At 40.8% G+C, this 27,131-nt stretch overlaps 1 protein-coding gene across 2 annotated transcripts in view; it reads right to left on the reverse strand.

Annotated features, from left to right (window-relative positions):
• The window catches only part of LOC121872719 (maestro heat-like repeat-containing protein family member 1), a 225,743-nt gene that overhangs the window by 181,640 nt on the left and 16,972 nt on the right, over positions 1–27,131 (reverse strand). For both annotated transcript variants that reach the window (XM_042375729.1, XM_042375730.1), the window contains exons 2-5: positions 22,069–22,223; positions 17,500–17,703; positions 13,121–14,542; positions 1,484–1,573 (exon numbers count right to left, since the gene is read on the reverse strand). In XM_042375729.1, the coding sequence (XP_042231663.1) occupies positions 1,484–1,573; positions 13,121–14,542; positions 17,500–17,703; positions 22,069–22,223 (1,871 nt within the window). The remainder of the gene's footprint in view (positions 1–1,483; positions 1,574–13,120; positions 14,543–17,499; positions 17,704–22,068; positions 22,224–27,131) is intronic.

The raw sequence follows: 27,131 nt of genomic DNA on the forward strand, positions 1-27,131 counted from the left end.
CACAGGAGGGAGGTAGCCAGCCGAGCATGAGGTGAGGTGACAGAGTGTCTTTATTTATTTGAGATAAGATTTGACAGTTGGTGCTGAAGGCCTGGGTGTTTATTTATCATTACTTAAGAGTGACTAAGCTCTTCTCATAATTTGCACCCCAAACGACCTGGGTGAATATAACTTACATAGCTTGGATTCTTGTCAGATAGTAATTTATTTGAATACCTGTATAAACAAGCTATACAGGTATTTTAGTACCGTAATCATTTAGTACATGTACAATACAGGTTTGCACTTAGGTCCATTGTTAACCGAGGGACCACTGTATTGCAGTGAACATTTTACGACCATTTAGACATACTAAATATATATATATATATAATGTTATGGTAAATATCATAAACATACATAGGCATGGCTAGGTTTATTACAAAATGATGAAAAGGAACAGCTTAATACTGTAGTCCACAAAACATGTAGCTATGCTTTTTATTTGGTCCCCGTCATACAGAGTCCGTTTTTCTATCTCACACAGGGCGCCTGAGTCCTCCGTTTTCTCTCTTAATCTTAGGTACAGAAACTTTACTATTTTTAGTAATGCAGAATTTGAAATTCAACCCCAATTGCAACTGGGTTTGCAATTGTTGAAACAACTAGATATGTCTGATTACAGCAAATGTGTTATTGTCAATTTGTAGGTGAAAGATTTTATCCTCAATAGATGTAGGTTAACATTTCACCTGTAGGCAAATGCTTAAAAAAGCCTAAGTAAGGAAGCATATTCCTTTAACACATAATATCTGACCAGTATGGGGAGGATCATCGTGTCTCTGTCGGGGGTCGTGGGTGGTGGTCCAGCAGGCGTCACATTTTTTTTTTTGAGGGGGCCACGGACGTATATCGCGTTCGGACATTGTTCGTTCGGACGTTAACTGGCCTATGACTGTATTATCAATATGTTAAATAAATGTCAAAATGACTAATAATTTTAGAAACATGCATAAATATTATAAAAGCACAACTTATTGATACATTGAAATGAACATAAACATAGAACAGATTACTGATTGGCTGAGTACCCCCTCAGCTGATCAGCTGATGTTCAAAACAAAGCGTAATTTTGTAAGGATTTAGTTAATCAAATTTTGTTAGATTAATCGAATTGAAGATTCATATGGAAGGTATTAAGTTAACCCGAAATTTCGTCAACGGCGTTAAGTTAACCCGAGGACCACTGTCATGTATTTCAATTCGGAGACATATGACCTCAGGTGTTGCATTGGCAAGGATATAATAAAAACAATCAATCAAACAATCCATTCACCTTGTGTAATAGCAAGAAAAAGTTTACATGAAAAATTACCATACAATCTTACAAACACATGCACCACCCCACCCAACTGGTATTTACCATAAATTCTACTTAACAAGGATAAAACTAAAACAGTAATAAAATTTTTACTTTTACAATAATAAATTAATATAGAAATACCTGAGCCTTTCCAATATTTATGGTATATTCTTCATTGTTGATGTGAATGATAGTTGAAGCCAGAAAGTCTCGCAGGGAATCATGCCACATCTCTGAAAAGACAAAACTTTATGTCAATTGTACAAATACAGCACTGTACACTACAAACATCAGAGAGGAGATCATTAAAATAATTTAGCTACATACAGGTACATATGATTTCAAGCCAATGATATCCCAGGGAATAAAAAAGATGAGATTACAAAATGGGGCTTACCAAGTCGGACAAAAATTTCATGATTTGTACCTTTGGGATTACATTCCAAAAATCCAGATACAGTATAATACCTCTCCCAACTCAACTGAAGCCTCTATAAAGAGGCCACTTAAAAGAGTCAGTTACCATTTAGGCTGAGCAGTAAGACTCCTCAGCTACCTGGTGTATGTCCTCTACAGTGAACATAGCCCAAAGGTAAGTGGACACACCCTAGCACTCACCAATCCAGCCCAAACAGCTGGAAATGGAAAGCCATGGTAACTACAAAATTAATTCTCATGACTGTCTTGTGGGTACATCTATCCTCAATATTCGTAGTGATTGGGGACCAGAGATGTGCAGTGATCAGCAAATCCGCAATAAGTAAGTCAACTATCTTAATGGGAAAAATAGGGTTTCTTCCCAAAACCCCAAGCTGCCCCCAATAACCTACCAATATAGCCTCCCCAAAATTATTAAACACAATTGGTTAACAGACCTTGGGGAAGCTTCAGAAAAGTCTTCATAATGTCTTCTTGTACCTTATACAATGGACAATCATTTTACTGTGCTTGAGGGGTGGTTCACTTGCATGGTTAAGCCCTAAGCACAATTGGGGGTCCCCATGAGAAAAAAAATTGAGATAAGGGGCTTCAAAAACAAGGTAGTAGGTAGTAGACAGCTATCAAACAGGGAGGTACTACCGCCTGGGACGATATTGGAAGCATTATGTATTGTCTAATGGTAGACCCTGCTGCCATATGGCACCACAAAAATTGTGACCAAGTCCCATGTCGCTGATCTGACTTTGTGCCTCATTTACACAATTTCAAATGTTTCTCTTACTTTAACAACACAACATACAGTATATATCTTTTCTCACTCTTGATCTGTCTAATTTTTTCTATTCTCTTATTCTACTATGATATCAGTTAACATTGTAAGCTGAGTGTTATTGATGAAAGCGAACTTTTGGGGGTAGGGTGGTGTGGTCAGTTCCCCCTTCCTCACTCAAGCGTGGCTAATTGTGATAGGAAGATGAATTTGACACCATAATGATCCTTAATAAAATCTCTCTGAAACATTTCCAATAATATATTCTTAAACAAAATATTTCTATCTGATAAAGTGATAGGAATTCCATTTTTTTATAAAAAAAAAATGTTGATACCGGAGTCAGTAAAATCAGTTCTAATTTCGTTTGATACACCAATTTTTAATCATAATACAGTAATATCTCCGTTAGCCGGAAACCCTCAAACCCGGAAATCTCCGATAGCTGGCATTGAAATTTGCTCGGAAAATCATTCCCAAAGCCGGAATTTTCCAAAGATTTCCGGGTTTCGGAACATATTTTCCGAGGTTGAAAATCGAGAGAAATTTCAGAAAATGTCTGGAATAAAGATGAAAGTTAAAGTATTTTTGGGGGACCTGACCTGGCCTGACTCAATGTGAGGTGGAGGTAGGGTGGGGGATTAGTTGGTCTCATAACACTGACCTTCTGATGGAATGTCAGGTCACCCTTTCTTGGGTGGGTGATTAGTGGGTCTCATGACCTGAAGAGGTTTTGAATAAACACAAAACCTAAGTATTTTTAGGAAGATTGTCATATGTATAAGCATAAATGAGCAAAGTTGAATACCTTCAACATTACATTACATAACATTTTAAAATATGGGTAAAAAGCAGAAAGGTGTGGGTGATTAGAGATGGAGTGGAAAGGAGTGGTAACCTGCACCAGTGTTGCCTCCATGCAGTCACACAACAAGACCCTCACTGGATGCTTGTTGTCTTAATTCCCGTGTGTGTGTGTGTGTGTGTAATAATAATAATAATAATAATAATTAACGGTTTATTGAAAGAGCTTGGCAGCCAGAAGGCTGAAAATATACAGTTACATATTTGGGGAATGGGTTACGAATTACAAATAATATACTACAAGTAACATAAGTGATACAAATAAGATATATAATAACTAGATGGGGAAAAGCTCAAACTACAGTGCATTTCAACATAGTGACAGTGCAAAAGTAGTACTGGGGTGTGTGTGTGTGTGTGTGTGTGTGTGTGTGTGTGTGTGTGTGTGTGTGTGTGTGTGTGTGTGTGTGTGTGTGTGTGTGTGTGTGTGTGTGTGTGTGTGTGTGTGTGTGTGTGTGTGTGTGTGTGTGTGTGTGTGTGTGTGTGTGTGTGTGTGTGTGTGTGTGTGTGTGTGTGTGTGTGTGTGTGTGTGTGTGTGTGTGTGTGTGTGTGTGTGTGTGTGTGTGTGTGTGTGTGTGTGTGTGTGTGTGTGTGTGTGTGTGTGTGTGTGTGTGTGTGTGTGTGTGTGTGTGTGTGTGTGTGTGTGTGTGTGTGTGTGTGTGTGTGTGTGTGTGTGTGTGTGTGTGTGTGTGTGTGTGTGTGTGTGTGTGTGTGTGTGTGTGTGTGTGTGTGTGTGTGTGTGTGTGTGTGTGTGTGTGTGTGTGTGTGTGTGTGTGTGTGTGTGTGTGTGTGTGTGTGTGTGTGTGTGTGTGTGTGTGTGTGTGTGTGTGTGTGTGTGTGTGTGTGTGTGTGTGTGTGTGTGTGTGTGTGTGTGTGTGTGTGTGTGTGTGTGTGTGTGTGTGTGTGTGTGTGTGTGTGTGTGTGTGTGTGTGTGTGTGTGTGTGTGTGTGTGTGTGTGTGTGTGTGTGTGTGTGTGTGTGTGTGTGTGTGTGTGTGTGTGTGTGTGTGTGTGTGTGTGTGTGTGTGTGTGTGTGTGTGTGTGTGTGTGTGTGTGTGTGTGTGTGTGTGTGTGTGTGTGTGTGTGTGTGTGTGTGTGTGTGTGTGTGTGTGTGTGTGTGTGTGTGTGTGTGTGTGTGTGTGTGTGTGTGTGTGTGTGTGTGTGTGTGTGTGTGTGTGTGTGTGTGTGTGTGTGTGTGTGTGTGTGTGTGTGTGTGTGTGTGTGTGTGTGTGTGTGTGTGTGTGTGTGTGTGTGTGTGTGTGTGTGTGTGTGTGTGTGTGTGTGTGTGTGTGTGTGTGTGTGTGTGTGTGTGTGTGTGTGTGTGTGTGTGTGTGTGTGTGTGTGTGTGTGTGTGTGTGTGTGTGTGTGTGTGTGTGTGTGTGTGTGTGTGTGTGTGTGTGTGTGTGTGTGTGTGTGTGTGTGTGTGTGTGTGTGTGTGTGTGTGTGTGTGTGTGTGTGTGTGTGTGTGTGTGTGTGTGTGTGTGTGTGTGTGTGTGTGTGTGTGTGTGTGTTGTGTGTGTGTGTGTGTGTGGTGCAAAATAAGGGATGTTGTGTTCTGACCTCACTAGGGGAAAGGTCACGGCAGGGTTAGCTCCCGAGGGATAATTATCAGATATGGCCAGTGCTATGTGTGGTCTGGGGTGTGCGAGTTTGTTAACCAAACTGGAGTGGTCCATGGAAGAATTGGTGAGGGCCAAGGAAGAAATTGAGAGGGCCATGTTGGTGAACCTGAAATTAAAGGTAGAGCTGGCGAGAATAAAGGGGGAGGCGGGACAGGGAAAGCCAGTGTCTGACGAAAACTCAAGCGAGTGGAAGGTTGTGAGGAGAGGGAAGACCAAGCTGGTGATGAAGAAATACACCAAGGATACGACAACAACAGCTAAGTGTACCAACTCGTTCAGTCCCTTGATAGACGAATTGGACGTTAGTACAGTCAGGGATAGGGCTGACAAGGAAGGTATAAAAACTTTAATTGTTGGTGACTCACAGGTAAGATACTTGGACAGGGCCTTTTGTGGTAAAAACAAAAATAGGATGAGGGTGTGTTTGCCAGGAGCAGGGGTGGGGGATATAATTGACAGGATGGACAATATCTTGTCTGGTAATGGGAACAAACCCATTATCTGCCTAGTGCAGGAGGCAATGATATTGACCGGTGTAGGAGCGAGGAGCTTCTTGATAAGTTCAAGGCAGCTATAGATCGTATTAGGTCTAAGGGAGGGATCCCAATCATATGTGGTGTCCTGCCTAGGAGAGTTGGCAGTGAATGGTTGTCAAGGGCGGTTGGTGTCAACGACCGTCTTGACAGATATTGCAAGTCAATATCAGTCCCATTCATTGACAACTGGGACAACTTCTACGGCAGAAGGGACCTTTATGCTAGGGATGGGGTGCACCTGTCTAGGGAAGGGGTGGCAACCCTGGCTGGGTCTCTAGAGGGGGCAGTTCAAAGGATATCGAAGTCTTTAAACTGCTAGGGGAACATATGGGCACGGGGGTGGGGGAAACTGCACTGGGAGCGGGTAAACAAAGTAAAAGATTACAGGGAAATAGTCTTAGGAATGATGACAAAACTAAATTAAACAGGGAGTTTAAAACTAAATGCGGTAAAGGGAGGACTCAGAACACGACTAACTTAAATGTCTACTACGCGAACAGTAGAAGTATGAGAAACAAAATGGATGATATTAGGGCCTTGGTATGTACCGAAAAAATCGATATAATAGCATTCACTGAAACATGGATCAACCTACATGTAGACTCACGCGAGTTGCTGGTCGAATACCAAATTGCGGGTTACAAATTGTTCCATACTGATAGGCAGACCAGGAAAGGAGGCGGAGTAGCAATCTATGTTAGGGATAATCTGAAGTGTGAAATAAATAAGGAAATAAAAACTGAGCGGAATACAGAAACAATTTGGATAGAATTAATCGACGGAAGGGAAAAATTAATCACAGGAGTAATATATAGACCTCCCAATCTTCATAGAGTCAATGAGCGACTTATCTGGGATGAAATGAGCAGGGCTTTCATACACAACAAAGTCTGTATAGTAGGCGACTTTAACCTTGGCCAAATAGATTGGACTGACCTTACGGGTAACTCAGAATCAGAGGATTTTCTCGAGACGATCCATGACTGTTTCCTCAGTCAACATATAACCGAACCCACCCGGGGTAATAATATACTCGATTTAGTTCTGTCGAACAGAGAAAACCTCATTAGCAATGTCGAGGTAGGGAACGAACTTGCAAACAGCGATCACAAAGAAATTAGATTCCAGTTAGATTTTCAGGGCAGACGTAAGGAAAATTCCACTAAAGTACCAGATTTCAGAAGGGCAAACTTTGACAGTTTAAAGAGGCAGCTGAGAGAGGGGGTGTCGCGCTTGGCCGTGAGCCTGACAGATGACTCCGACCTGATAACGAGATCTGAGATTGCCGAGTTCCACGACAATTTAAATAATGAGTTACTTAATGCACAAAGGCAGAACATACCATACAAAAAAACTGAGATCAGACAACAATGACCCTAAATGGATAAATAATTATTTAAAGAACATCATTGGCCAAAGGAAGGCTATAGGTAGAAGGATAAAGCGTGGCGAAATTTACCTCCAGGATTATTATAAGATATTGGCGAGTAGGGTTAAAACCGAGATAAGGAAAGCCAAGAGGAATAATGAGGTAAGGATAGCAAGGGAGGCGAAGACAAACCCCAAAGGATTCTACCAAATGTATCAAACTATAACAAGAGAAAAGATTGGACCAATACGGTCAGATACCGGCGAGCTCACTGATAACGACGGAGAAATGAGCAATAATTTGAATAAATATTTTTCAACAGTTTTCACCACCGAAAGTTTAAACATGATACCCGAGGCACCAACTCTATTCAGAGATAGTGAAGAAAACAAATTAAGCGAGATAAGAGTGACTAGTAACGATATTAGTAAGCAAATAGACAAACTAAAGCCTAATAAGTCACCTGGTCCCGATGAGATATTTGCCTGAGTATTAAAGGAATGTAAGGAAGAACTTAGTATGCCCTAAGCACAGTTGTTTAACATGTCCTTAAAAACAGGTGTAGTACCAGAATCCTGGAGGATAGCGAATGTAATACCGATTTTCAAGAAGGGGGACAGATCACTATCCTCTAACTACCGCCCAATCAGTCTAACATCTATAGTAGGCAAATTACTGGAAGCAATCATTTCAAACTCTATTCGAAATCACCTGGAGAAGTACCGATTGATCAATGATTCCCAGCATGGCTTCACAAGCGGACGTTCTTGTCTAACTAATCTATTAACATTCTTTTCATCAGTTTTCGAATCGGTGGACGAGAGGCACAATTATGATGTGGTATATCTCGACTTTAGCAAAGCCTTCGACGGAGTCCCCCACGAAAGGCTAATTAGAAAGGTAGAAGCACATGGCATCAAAGGTAACATCCTTAAATGGATTAAGGCGTGGTTACAGGACAGGAAACAGCGTGTGAGCATTAACGGTACTAAGTCCCATTGGAGCAACGTCACAAGTGGAGTTCCCCAAGGCTCAGTACTTGGACCATTATTATTTATTATATACATAAATGACATAGATATCGGCATAAACAGCAACATAAGTAAATTTGCTGATGACACCAAAATAGGATGTGTTATTAAATCTGACGAGGACTCCGCAAAACTACAGGAAGATCTAAACAAATTTTTCGAATGGTCTGAAAAATGGCAGATGAAATTCAATGTGGACAAATGTAAAGTACTCAGTATAGGAGATGTAAACAGGGAAACCAGATACCAGATGAACAACGATGCCATAGAGAAATCCGACTGCGAGAACGATTTAGGAGTAATGATAAGTAGGAATCTTAAGCCAAGTAAACACTGTATTTGCTCGAAACACGGCTAATAAAGTACAGTACTTGGGTTCATACAAAAGAGTGTTAGTTATAAGACTAGCGAAGTCATCTTAAAACTATATCTTGCACTTGTGAGACCTCACTTGGATTACGCAGTTCAATTCTGGTCACAGTATTAAAGAATTGATATAGAATCCTTGGAAAGAATTCAGAGGAGAATGACAAGACTAATCCCGGGCATTAGGAACCTTGAGTACAGAGACAGGCTAAAGCATCTTAGTTTGCACTCCCTCGAGAGACGGAGAGTGAGGGGCGATATGATAGAGGTGTATAAGTGGAAGTCAGGGCTGAACAAAGGGGACATTACAAAGGTACTCAAACTACCCAACCAGGAGCGAACTCGTAACATTGGTTTCAAATTAAACAAATTTAGATTTAGGCGCGAAATAGGTAAACATTGGTTTGGAAATAGAGTAGTGGACAAGTGGAACAAGTTACCAAATATCATCATTAACTCGAATAAGCTGGATAGCTTCAAACATAGGCTGGATGGATACATGAGCAATAGGGGTTGGGTGTAAATGGGACTGCCCAGTATGGGCCAATACGCCCGCTGCAGTTTCCTCCATTCTTATGTTCTTATGTGTCTAACGAAATTAAAACTGATTTTACTGACTCCAGTATCAACATTTCTTACGTTTTTTTATAAGAGAATGGAATTCCCATCACATATTTCGTTTACGGATATCTTATTGGAAATATTTTGTATAGAATTTATTAAGGGTCTTTTTATGGTATCAAATTCATTTCCCTATCACAATTAGCCACGCTTGAGTGAGGAAGGGGGGGGGGTGTAAGAAAACTGACCGCACGAACTTCCCCCCTCACCCCCCAAAAAAGTGTTGACACACACACACACACGCACGCACGCATGCACGCGCACACACACACACACACACTCCTAACAAGGGAATTAAGACAGCAGACATAAGGAGTGAGGGTCTTATTGTTTGACAAATTTGCGTGTGTGTTACTGCGAGTTAAATATCAGCTGTTGAGGAGTGCTTGGCAACACTCATTTCCACTCCATCTCTCTAATCACCCACACCTTTCTGCTTTCTCACTCCATATTTTAAAATGTTATGTAATGTAATGTTGAAGGGCTACAACTTTGCTCATTTATACTTACCACAATCTCCCTAAAAATACTTTAGCTTTCGTGTTTATTCAAGACATCTTCAGGTCATGAGACCCACTAATCCCCCAGCCAAGAAAAGGTGACCTGACATTCCATCAGAATGTCAGTAATATGAGACCACTAATCCCCCACCCTACCTCCACCTGACATTGAGTCAGGCCAGGTCAGGTCCCCCCCCCAAAAGAAATACTTTAACTTTCATCTTTATTCAAGACATTTTCAGAAAATTCTCTCGATTTTCAACCTTGGAAAATTTGTTCCGAAAGCTGGAAATTTTTGGAAAATTCCGGCTTTGGGAATGATTTTCCAAGCAAATTTCAATTCCGGCTATCGGAAATTTCTGAGTTTGAGGGATTCCGACCAACGGAGATATTACTGTCCAAGAAAATCTCCCAGAACTTGCCAAAATAATTGTTACTTCAAATACAAAAATAATCAAAACACCTAGTTCACAAAAATTATAATACTAAATTTAACCTCGGCATAACAATACATTTAAAAAATACCATCAAACCTTTTGGCCACAGACAGGTAATTAAACCCCCACTATATCTCTCACCCAGCTCTGACATTACATGCAACATGCACATATGAGTCATCAGATCCTTTCCCACTTGCAGCATCAAAACCATAATTCTTACATTTACCCTTTTCACTTCTGATACTTTTTCCACCCATTCAAGTGAAGTACAGTAACAGTGCATGAGAAAAATCATAAAAAATAACCTTTATGAACATAACCCCAACTAATAGCATTAGGCTTATGGGTTGGCATTAGGAAGGGCAACCAGAGTTAAAAATTTGCTTCAACTGGGTCACCAGATCTGTGCCCATCCCCTACTCTCTGTTGCATTTTCTGGCCTGGTGCCCTGGGTTTTTGGTAGTGATCCTATGAACCATGGTATGGGCCAACATAACAGTTAACCTGGCTGCTGCCAGAGCAGTGCCAGGTACGTCTTGACCCTTCGGTGGTCAAGGATGAAGTTGTGTTAGCGTGTTACCTCAATTTTTTTTTCTCCTGTGGGGGGGGGGGGGTCTCCAACTGCCCTTAGGCTTAACCATGCAAGTGAACCGCCCATCAAGCAGGGTAAAATGATCATCTACTGTCAGAAAAACAGTACAAAAAATAAAATAAAAATAACTACAGTTTAGTCTGGATTTACGCGGTTTATGTTTACGCGTTTGATCATTTACGCGGTGCCTTGCCAGAATGAAAATGCTTTAATTACGCGGTAAATTTGGTCATTTACGCGGCGAGCGGCTGGAGAGGTTCAGACCACCGCATCATTTTTTACCCACACGGTCCATTCTTGACCATACGCGGGAAGCGGCGCGGTGAGTGGTGGGCATTAGGCCGCTCTTACGTTATCGCTGACGTCATATGACGTATCGGACTGTGATTGGGCCACGCATCCTTACCACCCACGCATTCCCTCTGCCGCTAGCTGTGATTGGTCTAATGTAACATGACCACGAGAGGGTACAAGTCGCTGACCTAGCCGGGCCTGTCTCATTGTTCTCAGTCCGTGTATACAGTTCTCTCTTGTGCCCGCTATTCCCCTCACAATGGCTTCAGCGGGACCCCCACCACCCGTGAAAACCTTGAATTCCCTGGACCAAGCCATGATAATGTGAAGGAAATCATCGAGTTGGGGAAGAAAATTAAGCTCATCCTTGACAATGACCCAGACAAGCATCGGTATGAAGTGTCTAATAACCATCTGACGAAAGTTATGGAGCCGTATATCCGGGTCTATCTCGACAACATCAATACTAGTCGTCAACGTAGTATTGAGGACTTCCTCGCCTGCAACCCACCACAACCACAGTCAGCCCAAGTCAGTGATAGTGATATTGACAGTGAGGATATGGACTTTGAGGGGTTTGTCTGGGAGGCCCTGCAAACCTCTGCGAGTAGTGAAAGCGAAAGTGATTCACTGGAGGGCAACTAATCTGCCCTCTGCCTCGGAACCAGCCGCCATCCATGTGTGCCGACCCAGCTTTTCTGCTAACGTAAGTGTTAAAAAACATAATATTAATGATATTTCTCTTAATTATTAATTGTGTGTCTATACCATCATAAAATTAAGATGATATTTTTACTACAACGTACGTATTGTGTCGGAAAAAGTGAGTTTGGGGGTCGGCCCAGTCTCTATTTCAATTGATCCCATATGTTCTGTTATTTCATTTACACGTTTTTCGTTTTACGCGGGCCTCCACGAGTTCAATTGACCACGTAAATGCAGACTATACTGTACTGTGCAAATTGAGGGTTTACTGTATTAAAAAACTTGCATAAAATCAATTCTTTTTGTATAAAAAGCATGATTATTTAGTAACTTCAATAAATATATCCTTTATTACCTTTAACTTTATATAGCTGATACTAACATTCTCGGGATTGTCTGAAATTTATTTAATGAGCCTGTCACTCGCTCTGTTTGAAGCCCACAAAATGACCAGAAATTGTGGAGCAGATATTTTTTCCCCCAGCACTATTCTTGGCTAAGATATTGTCAAATATTTATTCAAATGATGAATTCCTATGTAAATAGGACTGGTAAATCATATGACACCTTCAATAACATAACATAACACATAAAAGCCATTTTGGCAAAATTAAGTGAAAAGTGAGAGTTTACTGTTGATTCCTCTTGATGCTGTACCCACATCGCATCAGTCAGTATAAAATGCATATGACAAAAAAGAGTAAATCATGAGAAAAATGATGGTGTAATAAAAAAAACATATTGTAAAAAGTAATGGAGTTACAGAATAAAAAGTAAAAATAAGTGGTGATTAGGCACCCAGTCACCGAAATGTTTATACTGTACACTTTTTCCTTGCTAGTTTTTCTTGAAATCTTTCGAAAGGAATTTTTCTATGGATTATTGCTGTACACATACTAAGGACGAGAAATAGACCAGTTAGATGTTTCTGTGACAAAAATTGAAATTTTGGCAACAATATTTCCATTTACAACTCAGATGAGGTAGGCCTTGGCATATGCACGACAATGGCGATACTGTTAGGAATACGGATCAAATAACCACAATATATTCATTACAATTCACCATTCCCATATGCATGCCTCTACTGCACGACATTTCACTATCACTTATTATTTTTCCAAGCTAGGCCTATATATTACGACATGCTTTTGTGTGGTATATGCAACTGTATTGTGAGTAGCCATTTCACCAAAGGTTCACAAATTCAAAAATATTTCAATACACATCCCTTTATCACTTCATAAGAATAAATATCGAGGTTGTATGTAATAAATATTTGGAGAGTGTGACCATTTTTAAATCATGCTTGGGACACACACCTCTTGCTTACTGAGCTAGACGCATAACTGTTGTTTGTCTGGAGGCCACATGGTCCACCGCACATAGACGGGTTGCCACCTAGCCTTAAAACTTGGTTCCATGTAGGAGAGTGGCGTGAAGAAAGTGGCGTTAAAAATTTGAAGTAATTCGACCAGGAATTTTTAGAGAAAATATACTATACGCCAGGGTGGTGTGCCTGATCATGAGGCAAAAGTTTCATTTACATTAAATTAAAACGTCACAAATGAGTCAATAATCCCGAGAGTGCTAATAATCTTAAACTCACATGAGATAATCAAACACTTACCTGCATTGCAGCAGGCTCAGCATCACCCTTCACTGTCAGGTCTTGAAATGTTGTCAGGAGCTGTGGAAGGTGTTGGTTCCAAGGTTCTACAACACTGGGGCTGACATGAGCTGCCAGGCCCTGCAGAAGTTTCAGAGATGCTATCCCAACAACTCCATCACCTGGCACACAACTTAGCACCAATAACCGTGAGAGTAGCACTGGAGCAGTAGGGGGTCCTGGATGACCTACTAGAAGTGGTTCCCCTTCATTAAATGATGCATAATTATTGGCCAAATGTGCTAAACAACCTAGAGTTAAAGGTAAACTAGCATCATGTTCTGCACTACATACAAAGTTCAGTAAATGTGGCCATAATAAGGGTTTAGCAGCCTCTACAGTGGTGGCTAGCAAATGAAGTACTCGACGACTAACCTCGGACACAGATTCTCCCTCTGGCTCGGCCAGTGATGGTCTTCGACCTTGGGGTGGAGCCCCACCAGCAGAGTGTTTGACTAAGTATGTGATAAATGGATCACTCGTTGGTGCAGTAAGATGACTATTGTGGCACATTGCAACAATGACTTGTGTAACACTCTTCACCACTTTGCTATTTGGGTCAGTTAGAATTGTGTTTAGTGCAGAAACTAAGTTAGAAATATTCTCTTTACTGAGAGTTTTGCTATTTACAAGATGTTTAGTCACTACCAGGGCTCCAACCCTCTGCATGTGACTAGCATTCTCAAGCCTTTGTAACAGGTGATTCATCAAATTTTCAGGATAGTGATTTCCAAGAAGTTCATAACAACGTAGTACCTCGTAATGGTTCTTGACTGTGAAAGGTTCTGCATAATTGGGGGTGACACAAACCTGGTTGAACAAACTGCTTAGTAAATTATCTACATGAAATTTCATACCCTCTGTGAGGTTATTTCTAAACAATGCATCCATTAATAAAGCTAATGATAAAGTGAGGCTGTATGGAGAGGAAGTTTTACGATACAGCGACAGAATAGTGGTCACTACTAACCCTGCCAGCTCTTCAAGCTTCTCTTTGGAAAGAAGATGACTCATATGACCAAGACACACTATTGTTTCATGCCTCACACCTGCATTGGAACTTTTCAACCAAAGATGAACTAATAACTCAAATATGGCAGCACCTTCATTCATGTAAGAGTCAACAGTGATATTAGGATCAGGTTCTTTGTTGTCTACAGCCTCTAAAATGGATTCTGAAAATTTACTCAACATAGCAGCCAATGCCATCTTAAGGCTATCCTGTTTCACTTGAGGAAGACACCCAACAATAAGACCTAATAATATCTTCAGGTATGGCACAGTTCCTTTGACATTGCCAGCAGCCAATGCTCCAAGAGTTTCAACAATGCTCTGAGAGGGCAATATTCCAGTTTGGATCTGGGATACTAAGCTCTCCATCACCTGTGAAAAATAAAGATATATATTAGTCACATTGACCTAAATAAATGTAATTATTTTTTATGCAGACACAACATTAAAATGCTCACTTCCAGTTATCAGTCAACAAATTTAATAAAGTACAATGAACATAATCATAAAAAACATCAGAGCTGTGTTTAGTTGTTGCTGCTGCTGTTGTTGTTGGTATGTATGTATGTATGTAGGTTGCGCAGTGTATGTCTTTGTTGCGTTATCGGTGACGTCATATGACGTATCAGACTGTGATTGGGCCAAGCATCCTTACCTCCCTCCCCCGCTATCTGTCATTGGTTTAATGTACTATGACGTGCCCCGCCGTGGGAGCGTTCAAGTCCCTGATCTACCCGCGTCAGTTACACCCCTCCCGGCTACACAGTGTATATCGGGATCCATTGTTCCATAAGAATGGCTTCCACCGGACCACCACCACAAAGAAACCTTGCATTGCCTGGACCCAGCCGCCCTAAGCCAAGGAAGATACGACGTTCCCTAAGCTACAAAATTAAATATAAGATCATCCAAGAGTTGGAGAAAGGAACAAGACAGGTTGATCTCGCGCGCCAGCATGGTGTTAGTCTACGATCAGGACAATTAAGAAGGATGCAGCCAAGATAAAGGAGCACATGAACATCACAAAGTCTACAGGTGCTTCTATGATCAAGTATTGCCACAACCAGGTGCTTCTTAAGACGGAGAAATTACTTGTGAGCTACTTGATTCGTCAGGCGCGACGGAACATGGCGGTGGACACGCGCTCTGTTAAGGAGTACGCACGTGAACTGTATGCTGCATTGTCACGTAAGATGGGAATTGCAGAGCCCAAACCCTTCAATGCTTGCTCTGGGTGGTTACAGAGATTTAAGAAGAGGAACAAGATCACCAACATTAACATTGGTGGTGAAGAAGCTAGTGCTGACCGTGTTGTGGCTGGGGAATTTCCTCCGTTTTTACGTGAGATTATGGAGGATGGACAGTACACCGACGACCAGGTGTTTAACATGGACGAATCTGGTCTTTTTTGGAAAAAGCTACCTTCCAAGACCTTCGTTGTGAAGAATGCCAGCAAGTGTCGGGGCCGGAAGTTGCAGAAGGAGCACATCACCGTCCTGTTTACCACCAATGCCTCTGGTACCTGTAAGCTCAAGTTATCGGAGATCCACATAGCACGCAAGCCGCACGCCTACAAGAGCATGGACATGACCAAGCTAAATGTCCACTGGCTGACTGCACGTAAGGCGTGGATGTTCTCTACTCTGTTCCTCTCCTGGTTTGATGACTGTTTCGTTCCTGACGTAAAGAAATTCTGTGAGCAACACAATGTTCCATTCAAGATTTTGTTGCTGCTTGACAACACACCAGGACACTCGCCCCTACTGTTAGATCGTCACCCCAACGTAAAAGTGGTCTTCCTTCCTCCCAACACCATGTCATTAATACAGCCAATGGACCAAGAATTGATGGATTCCTTGTAAGACCAGGAATATTTTGAATATAAATGTCATATATTTTGCACAAAAGATAACATATTTACTCAAGAGTAAACATTATATCTAAAATTTGTATGTCTAATGCAAAATCTATGATGTTTATATTCAAAATGATCATCAAATTGTAAGAATTCCACCAATGTAAATTATATTCTGGCCGGATAATTTGTATGAATTTTATGAGCTAAATAAAAAAATTATACTTCACCCGTGTAAAGGGGTACACCCACCGCGTAATGTGAGCATCCTGGGTTCTGGCAGGGCACCGCGTAAACGTAGAAACGCGGAATGTAGGACCGCGTAAAGTGAGGGTTGAATGTATATATATATATATATATATATATATATATATATATATATATATATATATATATATATATATATATATATATATATATATATATATATATATATATATATATACTATATATGTACATTGTACATACATACATACATACATACATACATACATACATATATATATATATATATATATATATATATATATATATATATATATATATATATATATACACACAGCTGAACCCGACTTACATTCTATGTGGACTTCGTGGGGACTTCACGACACATACAGAATTTTTATTAATTTTTGTTTTTTTCAAATGACACGCATTTTCTATACCGAAACGTTTCCAGTTAATGTAGTCTCCATGTATAATTAGAAAATTATGGGGGCCCATGTGCATTCAGCTGACTACATTAAAGGTAAGTGCTGTCACACTGTAACCATTCCTTATTATTTATTACTTTCACTGTACTGTATCCATTCCTCATTATTTATTACTTTTACTATACTGTATTTCATTGTAGATTATTTATTTAAAAAAAAAAATTTTTTTTTTTTTTTTTCATCTATGTCGGACTTACGACCTGGATTTGGGTCCCTAACCCCGTCATAAGTCGGGGTCTAGCTGTATATGGACAGATGGACAGAGCCCTCTGATATACAGTACTGTATGTCTCTAAGCATATACAGGTTGACAATCCTTTATCCGAAATCTTTGGGGCCAGAGGCATTTCGGTTTTCGGAATTTTTCGGTTTTCAGAATGGTTAGGTTTTTTTTTTATGTGTATTAGCCCACCCGGGCATAGACCACTGACCCACATTGGGGCCTGGGGGTCTAAAATATAATAAATTATTATTATTACGTATTATTATTGTAATCATTATTATTTTATTTTGGTGTATAATTATTAAAAATTTTATTTACTGTACTATGAATAATTATTATTAGTATAATTATTATTACTATTACATTTTCACCTCCCAGGCCCCGATGTGGGTCAGTGATCTGTGCCTGGGTGGGCTAATAAACACTGTTAAAAAAAAAAAAACTTTCGGTATTTAGAGCTTTTCGGTTTTCGGACTTTCGGAAAAGGGTTGTCAACCTGTAGTAACAGGTGGATAATACATCAATTATAAATACTCACAGCATTACAATGGGCAGGGTTACTACCAAGTGCTACCATTAGCCCTGAGGCAGCTTCCTGAAGGTCAGGTGCTACTGACGGTAGTGTCATCAGCTTGATTGCTCCTTCTATCCATGTGCCAATCAACTCTGGATCTTCTATTTTCTCCCCACACTCACGTACTATATTCTCTGTTGTATTGTACAAGATGGATTGTACCTGTACCTGTAAATTCAAAATAAAGGAATTCAATAATGCAGTAACTTGTCTATGACTTCTCAAATCTTAAGTTCATTGTTTATCAAGCTTATTGTTTTAATCTCTTATTATCTAAAGAAATTCCAGAAACCACATACAAATACACCATACAGTAATGTGTAGTGGACTGTCTGACAGCATGCACTTACTAACTGTCTATCACTATGCTTACTGGGACAGGTAAACCTCAATAAATTATGGGGTTAGGTAATGGAAGGCCCATCACCCCACTGTCTGACGACCCAAAGGATCTAGAAGCACTAACCCCGCTTCACATACTACGGATGAACCCGGAGACACTGAACACCGGAGGCGATCGGTCCATGGCATAAACTTACCGACGAAGTTGGAAGCATGCCCAATTCATCACGGATCAATTTTGGAAGAGGTGGGTAAAGGAATATCTCCCAACACTACGTCAGCGACAAAGATTCTACAAAACTCACTGTAATCTCCACGCTGGGGATATTGTGATCATCTCTGGACAACCCCTCCCGAGGAGCCAGTGCATGCTAGAGAGAGTACTGGGGGCACTACGGAGCAAAAATGGCCTGGTGCAAAGTGTTAAAGTGAAGACAAAGGACTCAGTGTTAATACGCCCAGCGACGAGACTCTGCCTGTTGGAAGAGCTCGGAGAGTGAATCTAATGGTAGGCCATAATTTCGAGCAAAGCCCGACAGGGGGAGTGTTATCGCCACGCACAATTGTGAGTGCCGGCCACATGTTAAGTGAAGAGACTGTTTACACCTCAGAATACAGTAAAGCCTCCGATAACAACGGTTCGACCAACAAGTTTTCATATTTAAAACCCTAGTTAATTTAGGACCCAATTCAATTTAAGTCCTTATTTCATTCGTATTTATGACCAAAATATAATAAAAATAAAATAAAATTCCATTTTCATATAAATAATAACTAAATCCTGATACGTATTATAAAAAAAAAAATACTGTTAAAAAAAATTAAGAGCGCCTTGTGCAAAGAAAGTGCCTTGCTATTGAGTGGTAAACAACAGTCAGAGCTTGGCGGGCCTTTTGTTTTCACGCATCTGGAACAGGAACTGGAGAAAAACTTTCTCAGGTTTCTTACAGCATTTTTGCATCCCTATTCAGCATGAGCAAGAGAGCAAGTAATAGTAGTGTTGTTTTAAAAGCTGATAGAAAGTGTATAAGCTTAGCCGAGAAACTAGATGTGTTAAAACGATACGAAAAGGTGAGAGGTCTGTGGATATTATATGGAGCAAGCAATGAACATATTTTCTGAAGTGGATCCATTAACAGAACAAAGCATTAAAATTTAAATAAATGCAAATGACCTCTACATAAATACAGGTTGTACCTCTCTAGTCCGGCATCCTGTGGTCCGGAAACTCCCGTGGTCCGGAACGATTTTAGTTTGTCCAATAGGTAGATAGGCAGCTTTTTTTTTTTTTATTTATCTGAATTATTATTATTATTATTAAATTTTGCCCTCAGGCCCCAATGTGGGTCAGTGACCTATGCGGGTGGGCTAATCAAAAAAAAGCGCAGAAATTAAGGTTTGTTTACATCCAGCAGTTTGGCTACTCTCTCTCTCTCTCTGCTTGTCTATACAGAGTACAACATTTAACCCTTCAATATATATGAGCAGTAAATAAGTGTTGCTTTTCATATTCTTATGTAGAGTATGTGATATATTTTTCACATGTCTTCCATATACGAGCAGTCTCACTTTCCTTTTTACCATTAATGGTTAGCTACTTATATTGTTCCATTTATTAACATTAAATAACATTACAGGTACTTCAAGCAACCATATTCATTTTTTACATTAATTTTACTACAAAACTCAGGGTCTTATTTTCTTCAGTTTTTTATATGTAGAACCAATCAGTCACTGGTTTTAGTAAACTTTAACATAAACAATGCCGACAGCCGTCTAGTCTCTCTAATATTCCACGTATTATTAATAAATGTATTGTTAATTTTGCACACCGCAACATTAATTCAATAAAACAAATTCAGAAACATTAATTAAAATAATATATATAAACAGTAAATAAGTGTTGCTTTCTATATTCTTTGTAAATAATGTGATATGTTTTCCGTGTCATGAGCACATACATATCACGATCTCTCTCTTTTTCTTTACCATTATCGTTAGCTACTTCTATTGTTCCATTTATTAACATTAAATAACATTACTTAAAACAACCATATTAATTTTACTACAGCTACAACCAAGGTCTTATTTTCTTCAGTTTTATATGTAGAACCAGTCAGTCACTGGTTTTGTAATCCATGAAACAATGCTGTGTCATTTCATCGTGTGTTTTAATATTCTACGATATTATTAATTGATATTGCTCATTTGCACACATAAACATTAATTCAATAAAAGACATTCAGTAATAAACAATAATGAATCTTCTGTACATAAAAATGGCGCTGTTTACCGTTATGCCGCTGCGTCTGCTGCGTTGACGTTCAAACCTCGTCGAAATTCAAGTTTCGCCCGTCAAAATTTTTATTTATTTATTTTTTGTGTGTTCCAATAAATCGTTAAGAATTAAAACTTCGAAATTTGAGAAGCTACTATACGACATTTAACCCTTCAATATGTCTTCAAAGACCATGACGCAGAAAGTGGTGCTAGTGCTTCCAGGCATAAGCACAAGTCACTATCTATCCAGGAAAGGTGAATTTCCATGGTCGGCACCGTCAGGTCAGGTTGCGGACTAGGAGAGGTACAACCTGTATATATAATGAGAAAAACAGCTGTGCAAGGTTCTTTCAACAGCTTTATTATTCGAAGGCCTAAACCATCAACTTCAGCATTATAAGCAGCTTCAACATCAACTTCAGGTTCAGCAAGAGTTTCAGCAACAGCTATGGAAAGCTACAGCTTCAGCCAGAGTTGAACCTACAGCTTCAGCCAAAAACTGCTTCAATATTCATTGGCTGTCCTTATGCTTCTACCAGCATTGGTGAGTAGAATTTTTTATTATATTTGTAAATATTATTTAAAACATACTGTAAATGAACAGTAAATAAGTGTTGCTTTCATATTCATATGTGAGAACCTTGGTTCCAAGGCCTTGCTGGATTATCCGTTTTGCTGGACCAACGAGGTCAGGTAATAATAATTCAATAATACACCTCTGACCCACTAATGATACACCTCCTGTGTCTCTAAAGCACCATGGACTGCTAGAAACTTAAACTAAACTATGTGATGTTTATACTTAAATTAATCACTATCTTACAAGGATTCCAGCAATGCAATTTATATACTGCCAAGTCAATTTAGTGACATTTTATAAAGGTAAAAAATAAACTCCTGTTTTGATAACTATGCACTTTGTTATTTCCCTGACAGCTGTCAACAACCACCCCCTGCCAGGTGGTTAAATAGGCAAGTTTTTATCTAATAAATGGTAGACTAGACTTACCAGAACATAAATTACATTGCTGGAATCCTTGTAAGATAGTGATTAATTTAAGTATAAACATCACATAGTTTAGTTTAAGTTTCTAGCAGTCCATGGTGCTTTAGAGACACAGGAGGTATCATTAGTGGGTCAGAGTGTACTGTTGTATTATTATTACCTGACCTCGGTTGGTCCAAAACGGATAATCCAGCGGCTTGAACCAAGGATGGAAAATCAGTGGTGTACTTGTATAATTATTGTGTACTGTATACTGTAAGATGTAGACAATATTATGTTGGCGCCTACCTGGCAACCCCGGGTAGCGGAGAGTCTGCACCAGTTGCAGCCTGTCAGGCTTGTAGCATGGATCACTATGTTGTCCTCGGCTGCTACACTGTTTCTCCTTCCTTCAAGAAAACACCTAACATATACCAACATTTTCTCATAAAAATGTTTTGTGGCTTTATAATCAGTCAATATAACCAAGGACAGTTCATAAAGCCATAAGATGCTTGTTTCCAGTAGAGTCTTTGTGCCAGTGGCATCTGGTGTTTTAGAGCCAGGTAGTCACCCATCAAGTACTGTATTATTGCTTAAGGTGTTTTGGGAAATAATTTTTCTATTGAACATATCTCAGGTTTTATAATGGAAGTCTTTGGAAAAATGTGCTCCAACTTATGATGGTTTTTCAGGAACAGAACCCATTTGTATATCAGGGAATGCCTGTACTAAAAAATCCCTCATCCTAAATTTGTTTAACATTTTATTGTCGCCAGTACAACAGGACTCACTTACCTGAAATGTAAATGTAGATAGGTCAAGTGAATTTCAGTAGAGTGAAATATGCCACCACTTACCTTCAAATAACATTCCAAGAGTTACAGTACTTCTAAAAGAAGTTTTGTATGTAAAACGTCACTAACCTTTGGAGCAGTCTGTGGACTAGAGATGAACTTGTGGATAGAAGATAGAACTAAAGCTGGATGCTGATGCCCTAATGTTATGAGAGATCCTGCAACCGTCTGTCGCACACCCTCGTTGAAGTCGCCCACAGATTCCAACAAACCCCAAACCAGACCTTTGGAAAGAAGAGCTGTATTAAAGGACCCTCCCTTACCTGTTTAACAATTTTCATGATTTTTGTTAGAACAAAGATACAGTACAGTACAGTACCTAATATTTTTTTCTATTTCTTGAGATTCTTAAAATCAATTTAGCATAAGCTACAATTTTCACACACAGTAATTAGGAAATTCTAATTCTTCCACAGATAACAGTATAGATACAAAATGCGTTTTGTTTTGTTTTTACAGGGAATAACCCACCCGGACACAGTCATCGACCCACAACATGGCCTAGGGGGAGGGGGGGATAAAAGTAAAAAGAAAAAAGAAATAAAAATTAGAAGCGAAAATGACTATGTAAATCTACACCACACAGATGCCAGAAAACCAGCTTTTTGAAGTGACACATTGCAAGAGGGTGGAAACACAGAAGAAGGCAGAGCATTCCACAATTTTGGCTGTGTGAGGATAGAAGGATGTACAGTCAGTCCTCGACTTAAGACGGGATTAGGGACCAACGACCAGGTCGTAAGTCGGATTGGTCGTAAGATGAACATGCGAAAATAATACATAGAAAATCTAAAATGGGTGTCTCTTTTTCTTCTCAGCACCACGAGAACTCTCACTTTACACTTGCCAGCCATTTTAACCCTTAGGCCCCGGGTGACGTTCCAGAACGTCCGTCCAGCGAGCCCCAGGTGACGTTCCAGAATGCGTGCCTATTCCCGCCAGTTTAAATGCCCAGCATGGATTATCAGGTTCCAGTGTGACTACAGGTACTCCCCGACTTACGACCTACTCGACTTACGTCTACCCGCACTTACGACCTGCCTCAGTCGTACCAAAATTTGGTCAAATTATGTATTTTTGAGTCTTAAAGTCAGTACACAGACAAAATTTTCATCTGTAATACACTTTAAAATGGCTGGCAAGCTTAAAAGTGAGTGTTTTGTGGTGCTGAGAAGAAAAAGAGACATCCATTTTAGATTTTCTAAGTATTATTTAAGCATTTCCGACTTACGACCTGGATGTCGGTCCCTAACCCCGTCATAAGTCAGGGAGCAGCTGTATTTGCTTCTCACACCACTCGCTCAGCCACAGGGAAACTTGTCCATTTTATCATGTTGTATCAAAGTAATATTGCTAAAAGTAGTGTAGTTGTATTGTAGGGTAGTATTACTGTAAAATAATGCTATGATTATGTTATAAATGTATTTATTTGTGGAATTATTATTATTTTATGCATTACTTGCTCTACCAAACACAAAGACAGCCAGGCAGACTGGCGACCGACTGGTGAGTGTTGCCAAGCACTTTTTATGAAAAATTATGCAAATAAAATTTTCTAAATTAATTATTTGCAGCGAATAGGTATTAAGATAGGTAAATACATACAGTCAACCCTCGCTTTGCGCGGTCCCACATTCCGCGTTTCCACGTTTATGCGGTACCCTGCCGAAACCGGAATGCTCACATTCCGCGGTGCGTGTACCCCTTTACGCGGAGTGTCCGGCTCGACGCTATTTTTATAAATTCGCCCCTCCCGCCTGCTCCCGCCTCCACCTGGGCAAGCCGTGCGGTAAGGTTGCGCAGTGCATGTCTCTGTTGCGTTATCAGTGACGTCATATGACGTATCGGACTGTGATTGGCCATGCATCCCTACCTCCCTCCACTGCTAACTGTAATTGCTTTAAAGTAATATGACGTGTCCACCCGGGGAAGGGAGGGAGGGAGGAAAGACGACGCTTGACCTAGCCGCGGCAGTTTCATCCCTCCAGGCCACACCGTGTAATCGTGCATCCATTGTTCTGTAAAATGGCTTCCGCCGGACCACCGCCCCCCGAGAGAAGCCTTTTCTTACCTGGACCCAGCCGCCCTAAGCCAAAGAAGACACGACGTTCCTTAAGCTACGAGGTGAAGTACAAGATCATCCAAGAGTTGGAGAAAGGAACAAGACAGGTTGATTTGGCGCGCCAGCATGGTGTGAACGAATCTACGATCCGGACGATAAAGAAGGATGCAGCCAAGATAAAGGAGAACATGAACATCACAAAGTCTACAGGTGCTTCTATGATCAAGTATTTCCACAACCAGGTGCTTCTCAAGACGGAAAAATTACTTGTGAGCTACTTGGTGCGTCAGGCGCGACGGAACATGGAGGTGGACACGCGCTCTGTTAAGGAGTATGCACGTGAACTGTATGCTGCAGTGTCACGAAAGATGGGAATTACAGAGCCCAAACCCTTTAATGCTTCCTCTGGGTGGTTACAGAGGTTTAAGAAGAGGAACAAGATCACCAATATCAACATTGGTGGTGAAGAAGGTAGTGCTGACCGTGTTGCGGCAGGGGAATTTCCTCCGTTTTTACGTGAGATTATGGAGGAAGGACAGTACACCGACGACCAGGTGTTTAACATGGACGAATCTGGTCTTTTTTGGAAAAAGCTACCTTCCAAGACCTTCGTTGTGAAGAATGCCAGCAAGATTCGGGGCCGGAAGTTGCAGAAGGAGCGCATCACCGTCCTGTTTACCACCAATGCCTCCGGTACCTATAAGCTCAAGTTATCGGTGATCCACACAGCACGCAAGCCGCACGCCTACAAGAGCATGGACATGACCAAGCTAAATGTCCACTGGCTGACCGCACATAAGGCGTGGATGTTCTCTACACTGTCCCTCTCCTGGTTTGATGACTGTTTCGTTCCCGATGTGAAGAAATTCTGTGAGCAACAGAATGTGCCATTCAAGATTTTGTTGCTGCTGGACAACACACCAGGACACTCGCCCCTACTGTTAGATCGTCACCCCAACGTAAAAGTGGTCTTCCTTCCTCCCAACACTACGTCTATATTACAGCCCATGGACCAAGAGTTAATCTGTAATGTAAAAGCTGCATTCTCTACTAAAAAATTCAACCTCCTGAACGACTACACCAACACCAGGGAAGAGTTGCGTAACCTGAGTGACACCACCACCGATAGCAAGAGCGAAGACGACGAGGATCAACAGTGGGCAGAGCAAGAAGTACTTTTGAAACAATTCTGGAGAATATTCAACATCAAGAAAGCTGTGAACTTCTTGGTGGAGGCATGGGATCAGCTGTCTGTAGCAACTGTTCGTCACGCATGGAGACATGTGTTGCAAGGCATTCCGGCCGTTAGGCAGAGTCAATCTGTGACTGGTGAGGTTCAGACTGTTGCAGTAGCAGTGGACCTTGCCAGAGAAGCTGCGCAGAGTGTTACAGCTGCAGGCTTCTCCGAGACCACCAACGACGACATCCTGGAGCTGATAAGGGATCCTGATGTGACTACCGTCGAGATGGTAGATGATGATGATGACGTCAGTGAAGAGGCAGGTGGTGCGTCATCCCAAGAAGAACACCGCTTATCCCATAGTAATGTTAGGGGTGCCATCGAGTGTATCGAGAAAGTCAAGCTCCTCCTTTCCGACGACCCTGACGCTAACAGGTATGAAATTTTCACTACCCAGCTGTTGCAGACTATGGAGCCCTACATCAAGGTTTATCACGACAACATAAACACCAGCCGTCAGCAAAGCATAACAGAGTTCTTCGCTCGCAACCCACCACAGCCAGCCCAAGCCAGTGATAGTGACAGAGGTAGAGACAGTGATGATGACTTTGAGGGATTTGTCAGGGAGGCCCTGACAAGTGTAGATGACAGTGATGGTGACTCACCTGAGGGCCAGTAGCCTGCCCTCTGCCTCGGAACCAGCCTCCATTCCCGTACGCCAACCCATCTCTTCTACTCACGTAAGTGTTAACCCCAACCTTTATTTTTCCTAACTTAACCTTTATTTTTCCTAACCTAACCTCTTCTATATTAATTGTGTGCATACCATCATAAAGTTAAGATAATATTTTTACTACAACATAGTTGTGTGTCGTCAAAAAGTGGAGTTTGGGGGTCGGCCCGGTCTCTATTTCAATTAATCCCATATGTTATGTTGTTCACTTTACGCGGGCCGCCGTGGGTTGAATTAACCGCGTAAAGTGAGGGTTGACTATATACATTATTGGCCACCTCGGACACAAAGGCGAGCTAAGAATAGCTGCTAAGTGATATCTTGCCAGGGTCTGCTTGACTCACTAATTGGGATAAATATTTTGTCATTTGACTAGGAGACAATTTCTTACCATCCTGTGATGAGAATACATAGGGGCCTCGATTAGGGAAACTGGTTAACCATTCTTGAAGATTCTTAACTGGGCACAATATATGAGGAACCCTTGTCTCATCCATTAGCCATTTTATCCTGATAGGTTGAGCTTGAAAATCCTCCCTTCCATTTTTTCTTAGAATCTCCGTAGGAAAAAGGGCGACATCTTCCTCAGAAAATACCAATGACGATGGATTATTGGAAATTGAAATCAGTTCACTGATTCTCATACCTGTTGCTATTGCTAGAAGGAAGGCTGCCTTCTAGAGCAATCTGTCCCAGTTCAGATTTATATTGTAATTAGGCCCCATAAGAAATTGAGTAACTTTATCAGGAGACCAAGGTGGGATTCTCTTAGGCCGAGGGGGTCTCTGAATGAAAAAGGATGATCTGAGCATTTGATAAATTCTTGGGTTCAAAGTACAGTATAGTCTGGATTTATGCGGTTTTGTTTACGCGTTTGGTCATTTACACCGCGGTGCCTTGCCAGAATGAAATGGTTTAATTACGAGGTAAATTTCATCAATTACGCGGGAAGCGGCGCGGGCAGGGTGCACACTAGGTCGCCCAGCCATCAAAACATTACCGAGTTCTTCATCCGCCACCCACCACAGCGGCCCAAGTCAGTGATAGTGAGGATACGGACTTTGAGGGGTTTGACAAATAGGCCCTGCAAGCCTCTGTGGTGGATAGTGATACAATTGATACAAATGATACAGGTGAGGGCCAATAATCTGCCCTCT

The sequence above is a fragment of the Homarus americanus genome, unplaced genomic scaffold, assembly GCF_018991925.1.
Source record: "Homarus americanus isolate GMGI-L3 unplaced genomic scaffold, GMGI_Hamer_2.0 scaffold39155, whole genome shotgun sequence".
NCBI lineage: Eukaryota > Metazoa > Arthropoda > Malacostraca > Decapoda > Nephropidae > Homarus > Homarus americanus.